Raw genomic sequence first — 11,731 nt, 5'->3', positions numbered from 1 at the left:
TAGCTACGCCTGGCTCATATGGAGATAAAAGGTCTGAAATATAAGGAGGGACAGGCCCATGTCTGGCTTCATTGGTAATTAAAAGAATTTAAAAATCAACCCCAAAATAAACATGTAGCCAGTGCAAGGATGCTAAAACAGGTTTGATATGGGAACAATTTTGTATTGTGTTAAAAGCCGAGCAGCAGCATTCTGGACTAACTGCAGAGGGTGGATTGATTTCTGAGTAAGACAACTACAACGGGAGTTACAGTAGTTGAGTCGAGAAGAAAAAAGGGCATGTGAATAATTTTTTCCAGGTCTGTATATGAGATAAAAGATTTAACCGTGGCTATGTTTCTTAAAGGATAAAAGCAATTGGACAACCTTCTTAATGTGGGGTTCGAAGCTCAGGTTTTGGTCAAAGACCACACCCAGATTTCTAGCTGAGGACTTAGTAAATTGTGCTAGTTCACCAAGGATTGCTGTGACATCATCCATGTGCTGGAGGTGGGACCAAAGACAATTACATTGGATTTGGAGAGGTTTAGTTATAGAAAGTTGTTTGCCATCCTGTGTTTTATTTCAGCGAGGCACTTGTGGAGAGTTGCAATGTTTGATTGGTCATAACTCTAAACTCTGAACCTCCAGGAGTCAGTCAACCTTGTAGGGGTTCAAGCCAGGGAGATAACAATGCAGATGACTCAGGCATCCTTCACTTTAACATGGAGGAAATGTTCTCAGTTCATGTTGCTCTGCAGGGTCCGAAACATGTGGTAAAGGAGGAATGGAAGCAGCAGCCCCCTCCTAAATTTTCTGCTCTAACGTATTCAACAAGTACATAAAGGAAAGTGTAGTAAAAGTCTCTGCTACTAGCTCCATACTGGATCACTAGTCCCAGACGTGCTTTGTATTTGTCTAGCGTTGACCCCAGAGGATACATAAAAGGCTGAGTGTGGAGAACGGCTTAGTTTACTGTTCCTTAAATAGCTTGTTTAATGCCCTTCAGGTGCAGGTGAATGCTTTCCCAGTGAGAATGGAGCACCACTCGTCATCCGTTCCAATATGACAAGAAAAAAAGAGGAAAGTGAGGAGAAGAGGGGCTCTTGACAAAATGGGCCAGTTGTTTTTTTTTACAGAACCAAAGTCTTATTCCTCTCCATTCCACCTGAAACAGAATTAAGCATCTTTACCGAGTATCCAGCTCTTGAGTCACATCTAAAACCTGTTAGACATGGAACACAAGTTTTACAATATGAGATCAGAGTGAGTCAAACAGTACATCACCCAAAATACAACACTGCTGTTAATATTTTATGCTTATTTTGACATATTTGTGCCCTTTAGAAATTGCTTTTGGGAAGAACAAGTTATTTCTAATTAACCACTAAAAAACATTGGTATATTCTAGTTAGAAATATTTATAGCCTTCAAACATTAAACATTTTCTTCTTGAGATTTATTACACAAGAGTCATGAAAAAGGATTAGACCAAATAGACTTAAAGTGTGGATGCCTTTGGAAATTCAACCTAATGGTTACTATTTCCTTAGACACCACAGTAGTTAGCAACCTTTTTAATTGTGAAAAGGGGAGAGCGGGGAAGACGAACAGCAAAGGGCCGGTCGGAACAGAACCTGCTGCAGGATTTCCGAATATACTGTAGTTAGACAGTAATATAAGTATATGTTTATATAGGTAAAATCACCATAATTAACTGAGCATTACTCTAATGCATACGGCCGAAAATAAAAACACACCGCATTCAATACACTCACTATCCTGTCTACAAATGAAAGGGAAATCAGTACATTACAAATTTTCAATCATATTTTATTGGAAAATTATTGAAAACAACATAAGCATTAAAAACGTAGGCATTGGATAGAATATGGCTAGTACTCAAGTTTAAACTGTGTCCTTACAGAGTGCCTTAAATACCAAGCGTTGAGATTTCTACATAGGATAGCTAAAAATACATACACACTTTACTAAATTGACTTTATAAAAAGTCACTGTACAATAAAGGTTCAACAAGTGGTGAGTCTATACAAACATACTGTAAAGAAACAAGTTAGTAGATCTATCCAGACAAATTAAAATATAACAAAATAAAATAATTTCAATTTTTGAATATCTGAAGATTATTGTAAGCTCCAAAAGTCTAAATGTGATTTGTAAAAATTACATCAATGGGGATTCATATATTATGGAACTCGAAAAATACATAGGTTGAATGTGTTTTTTTTGTTGTTAAAAAAAAAAAAAAAAAAAAGGTATGAGGGAGCCCTCATTGCAACCAAATGATATAAAATCCAGAAGTAATGAAACGTTGCTCATTAACAGACTCAACAGAGGCATCTTCTGGTCCAAACATGAACTGCACACAATGAACTGTGCGCTGTCCCCAAACAATGTACACTGCCAACTCACCAACTGATTAATCTGTGAAAATATATTACAAGAGGTCTCTATTTTTTTTCTAATATGGATTTTGTACAAAAATTATCTACCAAGAATTTATTATACGCAACCCAGGTCAGAAAATATTGTACAAAGGGTCCACATCAGTAACTTCCATGCATGAAAAAAACCCAGAAAAAAACTGCATTCATACAAAAAAAAAAAAGGCAAGATGTAAAATATTTACCAACATTATAAAAATATCAACATGAATAAATTAATTTCTTCTACATTTCTTTACTGCCCCGCCCATCTACTGCCTCTTTTTCCAAGCAATGGAAGAGAAACCTGTCAGAGACGTGAAGAAGCCCTTTTACAAGTCGCTGCGTGTCCTCCACTGCTCTAATCAGGAGTCCAACCCTGCCCCTATGTCCTGTCAGCCATCAGAGACGATGGAATACATTTAACAGTGGCTGTAATTGTTGAACAAAGTTTTAGAAATGGAATGGCAGACAATCAGGAAGCAATCTTGCGAGGCTAATAAAGTGAAGGCTTAAACTTTTGTCACCTGTTCCAATCCTCTCAAAGCTCAGCTACAATGGTCTGACAGCAGGTTGTTATGAATCAGTCTGTTGCTTGTGATCGTGTACCAGCTACTGTGACATGAGAGACAGAGGGCTCCTCATAGCAGGCTCGCAAGGCTGGTGGTGGGGCCGTTCTGGGCTTGGATCTGGACAGGAGGGGGGCCATCAGTCCACTGGAAAACAGAGAGAAATACTGTGATTACAGCACTGCAGTACGGACACTGAAAACAGACCAATCACAGGGTAGTATATAGCTGCTTTCAGACATGAACTGAACTCCAGATAATCTCTTGAAATGAATCAGAGGGGCTGTGTGTGAGAACAGGAATGTCCGAGTCAGTTGGTGTGGACATTCTCCAGAGTATCTCCTGCCCGGCCACTAGGAAAAACTCTGGATAATGTCCGAGTGAGCCCGTGTGAGAAAACAGCAGGCGGTTGTCCAGAGGATTCACCGCAAGGTAGTGGGCGCGTTGATGACGTTTCTTACATGCAATGGATGCAAAACTATTTAAAAAAAAAAAAAAAATGTGTCGATGTGCTGTAAACACACAAGCGATTTCCTGGGCAGAATTTATGAATCACGTCCTGCCTTCTGCGTCACCACTCGCCTGAACGGTCTGGAGATGTCTGTGTTTTTTTTAGCGAGTCTGAACTCGCCTGCTGCGTTCCTCATATATGACAGGCAAACTCTGGACCCCCATTGCGTGACATTTTCTGGACTTCATGTATGAAAAGAGCTTAATACAGATAATTGAGACAAATGGTATTTAATAAATCAAAAGAATATATTCTCCTTGACATACACTGATGAGGTTATGCTCTGGGAGGCTGCAGGCAGCGATGTGGTCCTGCAGCAGCTGCTGGGAGAAGTTCTGGTGCATCTGAGCTGCTTCATGGGCATCGATAGTGTTCCCGAGAGCCTTGTTCAAGTCTGCAAGCACAACACGCAAACAAGATTTATCCTCGACCACAGCTTGTATCTCGAGGACAGAGATTTTGTGTTGGTTAAGTATTCTTACAGTCTTACAAAGGTCTGCAAAGCCTGTGCTTTTATTTAAAAATGTTCGTGAGGCGATTACGTACCTTTCAACAAAGCTGACGACCACAGTTGGACAGACATGTCAGGGATCTTGCTGGCCAGCTGCATGGCAGGTACAACCATGTTGTTGCTTTCCTTTAGAGGGACACAACAACTTGTTAAAGACGCAAAAAGACAAACACACAGGTGAAGGTGCTCATTTTATAAACAGTGTAAGAATTAAAAAGTGTTGATCCTCTTACGGCTCTTTTCTGTGTTCCCCCCCAGGACCAACACTAACACACTGTTACTTAATAGATTCATATCATTTACCTCTCTTCTACTTTGAAACCTTATACTTATTTTCTCTAACCATAGCAGATGGATCACAGATGTGTGACACTATCAAGTTAGAGATAAGTTTACCCTAAAAGCTCAATGAGAAACTGAAAAGCTGTGGCTTAGCCTACACTTACCCCAGATGAAAGGATAACAGATCATGTTCCCCATACACATGCACGTACACGTGTAATTCTCTATCGCCATTATTTTATTTTTCTGTTTGTTTGTTTGGTATTTATTAGTCTCAGCTTTCTTGTTGTTGGTGCTTTTATTGTCCCATCTCAGTGCTCTTGTTGCATTATGGCTCAATGTCATAAGAACCTGCCTCAGATCATCTTTAATTATTCCAGCTTTTGCCGGACGACATTAAATTCCATTTGAACTGATCGTACCAAAGATCCTTGTGTTAAAGATCATTGTTAGTCTCTCTCTGCGTGTTATTTTTGCTTTGTGTCGTTATTGTGGTGGTTCGTTTTGTACCTCTGCTGCTGGGACAGGAGAGAGGGTGGGTGGGGATGTGTACGCATTATTATGTTGTTTATTGCAAAAACTCTGCTGTGACATGCTGCCAATCAACTTCCATTTATTGTTTTTGTTTAAATTAAGTCATTTCTGTTTTCCCCAACAAATGTAAATTAATTGTTGGAGCTAATTACTGGGATATGCGGCCGATGTAAATGCAGATCTGTTCAAATTCACAGTGATATATTATCAAAAGTGATCATATGGGCTGTTTTTACAAAAGAGAATAATTAAATGCTGCTATTTTGGGGCAGAATGTAGAAACAGATGTATAAATAAGGCCCCAGCTGTACATGGCATGTCAAGAGAGTAAACAAGAACAGATTGATGGAGTAGAAAATGTTGTCTTTCCTTGTCCCCAATCAAGTAAAGACTAAAAGGAAAAAAAATCTTCTGCTCTGGTGACATGGTTGTTATAACCGCTTGTAAAACACCCAATTCATTGCCTAAACAGTGTAAGGTGAAAATCAGACATTAGACCCATTTGTGGTACATGTCGTCTTACCCTGTGGTTTCCCAGAACGTAGAAGATGTGGCCGAGCAGAACCAGAGAGCAGGCGGTCAGTCTGTTCAGATCCTCAGCGTTAGACATCTTCAGGGTTTCCCTCAGGAAACGTCTGCAACACAAACACACATGAGCGTCAGTGCATGGTGGACCTGTGAGTTTGCTCACTGTAGTCCACTTGAATGCTGTCATACTTGGCCTCGTTGTAGCGTCCTTGAAAGAAGGACAGGAGTCCCCTGATGTAGAAGGCTGCAGCGCGGAGGCAGTGGGAGCTGAATCACAAAACAAAGACAAGTTAATATCATGAACAAGTTTGAACAAAAAGCATAGTTTTAATCTAATATCTTGTGCTATTGATACACTCTGTAGAACTCCTGTGCATCTTACCTTACTGGGAAGTTGTGGTCTGGATTTATTCTCTCTAGGAGGCTGTACAGCTGGAGATCAAATGCAATGGAAAAATGTTAAAACAGATTTTAGTCGCTAAGTTTACAAGGTTGTCTCCACTCATCATGTTGCCTTTAATTTCAAACTTAAAGTGAAGGCATAACCAAGGTCACCTGGATAACCCGTGTGTGTTCTTAAACCTGAGATAAGGGTCACTGGAATTTAGTTATCAAAGCTTGGTTGGGTAAGAGACATTTTATTGAAAAATTGACAGAAGTGCTCTCTGGTGGACAAACTGTGTAATTGAAACACTGACTGTACAAAGAAATAAAATAAAGATTTTCCTAATGTTAATCATGTGTTCCTTTGTTATTTGTCTGAGCAGAGCACTTCCTGCAGAAGTGAACTACTTCACTGAACATTACACTGTTTAAGTAGTGACACAAACCCATTGTTAGTCAACTGACCTCCTGGTGTCTGTTTCCTTCCCTTATGTAGACACTGGCCAAATTAGTTACAATGTATGTCCACAGTTCCTGGTGTGTGGTGAGCTGAAACAAAAACAAAAACCGACGTGTTTGAGACAAAAAGGAGAAATCAGCGACAGCAGCGACAATAAGAAGAGGAGTATAAATGAGAGGAGAAAAATATGAGTAACAGTGTCTCGGATGCAGCAAAGTCACCACGTACTCACCCGCAAAGCTGTAGTGAACTGTGCCTCAGCATTATCCATACAGTTCACTGAGATACAGTACAGACCCTGGGATATGAGAGGAGCAGGAAGAAACACACCTTTTAGACTGACAAATAGAAACGTTGGGTTCTGTGTTTCAAGTATTTAAAAGACGCATTTCAATATATTTAGTTCTAGTTATGGTTTGGTTTCTTTGAGTGGCCGATAACAGTTACTTCAGGTTACATCATACGTTTTGTCTAATTCTTACTTTTGCTGACATGCTAGCTTTCGTTTTTTATCATTTGTTTGTCGACCAAAAAATTTTTCCTTTGAAATATCAGTTGGTTTAAGGTGCGAGTATTTAGAATTAAAAAAGTTTGTCATAAAACCAATTGCTTTGATTCTCACTGAAACACTGTAAAAGAGAGCGGTAACCACTTTTCTGAATTATATTTGATTTTAGTCGATATCACGGTTTTCAATTTCTGGCAAGCACTTAAAGTTGCAAATACAAAAGCACATGTCCAAGAGGGTTTAAGGTTTGAAAATACTCACTAGGAGCGTGTGGAGCTGAGCAGCGTGGTTGGTGAATAGCCTGGGGGACTGTTGGCACAGCTGACACACCTGTGAGATCTGGACGGACACAAGAGCCAGTGTTCACTTTCACATGATGGTTCAAGCATGCAAATTGTTTTCGTGAGATGCTATAAAATCGAGCTCCTGACGCAGCTGGCCTTTTCCTGGACTGTATGTTTGGCACGTTGCAGCAAATGAGACGCAGCTAAACCCGATAAGTGTCCATAGAAAAAGAAACAATATACCTCTTGTAACGCAGTGGCCTTGTGGCCCGTGACGAGTCGACACATGATGATGTGTTCCAGTAGAATGACTTGAAAGGTAGAGAGGATGGGGCTGCAGTCCAACACTGAATCGCACACAAAGACAAAAGAAGCACAGTTTGTTAATATTTAGTTATTCAAGATGACATTTTGTTGTGAAGAACACATGACATAAAACTCACTTTTTAGTTTCTCTAGTTGCATGAGAGCCTTGTCTGTGTACTTCTGGGCTTTCTCCAGATAACCTGCTTGCATGGAGTGCATGACTGTCACCTGTAAAATGTCAAGAGGGAGTAAGTGTTAAACCATGAAAAAACAATTCCTGATAAAAAAAAACTTCAAGCCACACGACACAACTGGCACTTTGCAAGCTTTTATCCAAGTGCCACTAGAGAACTTAACTAAATGTAATATCCAACTGTGCAATATTATAATGTGCACTGGTACTATGTGCAAAATAACTAAAGAGTTCATATACTCCTTCCATCTGTTTCAATACCTTACATTTTATGTATTTATTGCTTGTGTTTTTCTAAATATATTTATTGGATTGGCATGTGTCTACTTCTGTGTTTTGTACAGTGTGCAATGACAATATAGGCATTGAATTGAATTAATACACAGGTGTGAAGCTGCCCATGAGAATAAAGAAAAACTGTTTCATATATTAACACTTAATTATAAGTTGTATATTAATTACAAATAACAGTGCTAACACGTGTTAAGTTGGAGAAAAATCTCAGTCACACCAGCTTTGATGCTTATTTTGGCAGTTGATGATTTCTGGTGTAGTGATGTTGTGGCATTACCAAATAGACGAGGACACACATGTGCTCCTTGGGCAGCCAGTGGAAGAGGTCGGCTGGGTTGCTTGGAAGAATCTCATCGTCGTGGAGTGTAGAGATGGTCTGGATACACTGCTGCAGCTGCTTCAGACACGGCTTCACACTCTTCACCTGGAGAGACGAGGACACGATAAACAAAATTGTTTTTACCTGCTTTTTTCTTTGAAAAACCCAGAACCTTCCAAACTAGGCTTCCTACCTGTCCAGCATCCAGGTAGTGTGTGACCTGTAGGACCAGGAAGAAGACCCTGAGGGACTCCTTCTGGATCGGGTTTCCCTGCCAGTTTTCTACAATAGTTCCGCACAGTGTGAGCAGAGGATGCACTTCGCCGAGCTTCCTCTCCATTAGCAGCAACTAAAAAAAGAAGAAGAGTGTTGTTTATTATTTATATGACGACACTATTATTGTTAAATGTTGGTGTTTCACATAAACATTCACATAAAAAACTTAAGTAAATATAATAATCCTGTGTTGGAACACATCGGAGCTTTAATGCTGCTATGTAGTAACGGCACATATAAAATAACAGAGGACTCACCATTCCTTTACTGAGAAGAAACAATGCCCTGAAAAAGAACAAACATCAAGTCAGTGTTTCTCCCTCATACCTTCTAACATTCACTTTATTATTTAACATGGTTGGTAGAAAGAACTGATTATTTTCTATACAATGGGAACTTTGTGATGTGTGAAGGTGATTTGTCTGAAACCCTGATAAAAGAAATTGGTGGAGAAAATGTAATTATTTTTACCATAAAGGTCAATTTGAATTTGCTGTGTAGCTAATCAGCGTGTTGACTTACAATATGTAATTTAATAAAAAGGCATATGATGCTTCATGTATTCTGGGACTCTTCTGTGAACGAAACTTGCTTTCCACGAGTTTCATAGTCTACTTCCCCGTTATCTGATTTGCAATAACATTTAAAACAGCAAATATTCTACATGACCATAGAAACTGAGGCTAAATGGATCAGCAAAGGTATGAATTATTTTTGTGTGCCTCAGATTAATAACTAGGTTTGATGAAATTGGAGGCATCATACACAATAAACCTGCGATGTACACACATATCTGAGCCTAAAAAGGGTAGGTACAGGTACCAAACAAGCAAATGAAGGGGAAAAAAATCACCAGCTCGCACAATGTGAGACTCCAATTTTCACTTATTTATTGCACTGAAATCCCAACACCAAACTGCTGCTATAAATAAGTGAACATTGGAGCCCTGCAGTGTGTGAGTTGTTTGATTTATTTAGGTGTGCTGTAATAACCACAAAAAGCTTTGACCTTTACCTGGTATATTCTGAGCCCACCACTCGGGCGTACTCCGCTCCAACACCCAGGAGGTCGCACGCTGACACCAGGTCTTTCTCCAGTGTATGAAGTTGCTGGAAGAGACAATACAAAACACTGCTGTCATCACCTGAAGCTCAACGTTTGCTATTTTGGACACAAAGTCAAAACCCTAAAATACAGAATATAACAAAAAAATCACAAAGTGCATGTGTCAGCAAACTGGAGTGAGATTAGATATCACGTTTTAATTAAAGCTGTTGTGACCCTGCTCACATTTCAACTGTGTGACCTGCATGTGAAAAGGAGCTGAGTGGGAACATCGAGGTCTCATACATACCGCCAACTGGAACAACAATCTGCAGTGCCAGTATGGCGTCTGCTGGGAAATCTGGATGGCCTTGCGCAGTAGGGGCTTCGCAGAGTCCACCAAATTCTGAAAATTGATAACAAGGGTCAATAATAAATACCAATGTCTATCCCACATTGCTTTAAGAAGGAAATGGTTACTGGTTCCATAGTAAACGGTGTTAAAATTCCTGGCTACTGCAAGCATCCACTGTTTCCAAACTCTGTGTTTAATGGACACTGATATTTTGTCCTCACTCTCAGACATTTGGGGTCGACATCTGCATTTAACAAGTTAAGAACCGTCTCTCCTGGGGCTGTGCTTGTTTAGAGTTGTTACTTTATTTGTCATCAGATTAGTTTACATGTAGTCGTATTGTTCTTATACATGCACGTACCTTGTTCATAATGGTTGTGTAATAATATGCACATTTGAGTGACTTATTTAAGGTTTAATTTTTAAAAACACTGCCATGTAAACAGCATATGCTTGAGAAAAGCAATAATCAAGTGAAGACATGTGGAGTATTCCGACCTTCGTGACATTATGTAAACATGTACACGTCTTAAATCACATTATAGCATCCTATTGGAGTTTGCACTGCATTTTGAGACATTGACACACAACAATTACCAACTGCGTGACCACACATCTCCTGGGTGTAAACAAGATGGAAAGATAATTAAAAAAAAGAGCTGTAGCTTTCTGCAGGATTTGAACGACAGCAGCCAAAATAGCGCTAGGTAGCGTCATGCATTGAAGTATTCAGGTTTTCAGGATGGGGTTTAAAAGTTGTGTACAAACTTTGTCACAATCTGACTATGCTCTGGATCATGTGAACAGGAACATGAATGGAATGTTCTATGAGCAACTCATGTAAACACCATCATCAAAATAAAAGGTATTATTCTAAATGAGATAGAATATTGGTGTCACTGATTATGTTGCACTTATGACAAAGTGTAATATGGTGCTATTTAACATTTAGTATGGATATATTTCTTAAACAGAAAAGTTGGTGGTTACTTTGGTGTGTTTCAGTGCTTGTTGGGACACTTTGATCACATTTGAAACAACATCGCGATAGCACCGATCATTTAGTTCACTGTGGTCGTGGAACAAGACTTCCATCTCTTCTCTGCTCGTCGCACCAGGAAGTTAGGAACAAATTCTCCTGATCCTGAAGTGTCACTTGATGCGAGGAGGTGGTGAATGTGCGAAGCTAAGCTAACATGCCCCCCCCCTCTGAATGAATTCCCCCCCCTGAATGCGAGTTACCTGTTGGCAGAAGAGCTCTGACAGAATACTGGCTGCTTCAAACTTAACATCTTCAAACTGCGGGACCTGCTGCGAGATGAACCACTGCGGAACACAAGAGAAGACATGTCATCAATGGAGCAGTGGGAATCCCAACACAGGAGCAACAGTCCAGAGAGGGACCGAGAGGGGCCGAGGCTGGACGAGCACTCCACATTTCAGCAGGCCGAATGAAAAAAGGCTCTAAACGTGTGGGGGGTTTTCATGTTTTCTACAAATGCGACCGAGCTGTTTAACGGCTTCGGCCGCAAGTTGCTCTCGCTGCCTGCGGCCTACAGCCGGCCGCTCCTCCGCCGCATCCCCGCTCTTTCCTACGGCGAGCGCCCCTCACCGCTTTCTCCAGGTGGCTGCGGGCCAGCTCGCTGTTCTTCGTGTGGTGGTAGAGCACCGAGCCCAGCTGCAGATGTGTCCGGGCCTCGATCCTCTGCGGCGGCTTGAACTGGAACACGGCCTGTAGACAGTGCACGCAGAGCCGGATTTTGGGCGGACTGGAGGTTCGGAAATGCTCCGCGAAGCCGAGCAGGGCGAGGTACCAGCGCTCCGGGGCCTCGACGTTTGACGCCATTTTACCCGACAACAACAAGTTTTTCAGCGGTATAGCCAGATCCCCGGGTTGCCAGGTTCGCTCCGGTACATACCCACCCCAGTCAAAGCGTCGAGAGACCCAA

The 11,731-nt window shown here is 40.8% G+C and overlaps 1 protein-coding gene across 1 annotated transcript; it reads right to left on the bottom strand.

Moving 5' to 3' along the window:
• Nucleotides 1-1,791: 1,791 nt before the first annotated feature.
• On the bottom strand, nucleotides 1,792-11,661 carry LOC117760361 (MAU2 chromatid cohesion factor homolog). The gene is made up of 18 exons (XM_034583325.1): nucleotides 11,395-11,661; nucleotides 11,025-11,108; nucleotides 9,738-9,833; nucleotides 9,398-9,492; nucleotides 8,640-8,667; nucleotides 8,300-8,455; nucleotides 8,065-8,211; nucleotides 7,438-7,528; nucleotides 7,238-7,341; nucleotides 6,972-7,049; nucleotides 6,435-6,500; nucleotides 6,208-6,291; nucleotides 5,741-5,790; nucleotides 5,548-5,625; nucleotides 5,354-5,465; nucleotides 4,050-4,140; nucleotides 3,770-3,897; nucleotides 1,792-3,139 (listed from the first exon to the last, which is right to left on the bottom strand). The coding sequence occupies exons 1-18, from the start codon at nucleotides 11,626-11,628 to the stop codon at nucleotides 3,065-3,067; spliced, it is 1,797 nt and encodes a 598-aa protein (XP_034439216.1). The 5' UTR covers nucleotides 11,629-11,661; the 3' UTR covers nucleotides 1,792-3,064.
• Nucleotides 11,662-11,731: the final 70 nt, after the last annotated feature.

This window comes from Hippoglossus hippoglossus, chromosome 4 (assembly GCF_009819705.1).
Source record: "Hippoglossus hippoglossus isolate fHipHip1 chromosome 4, fHipHip1.pri, whole genome shotgun sequence".
Taxonomy (NCBI): Eukaryota; Metazoa; Chordata; class Actinopteri; order Pleuronectiformes; family Pleuronectidae; genus Hippoglossus; species Hippoglossus hippoglossus.
This window is presented reverse-complemented; position numbering and strand designations above follow the sequence as displayed.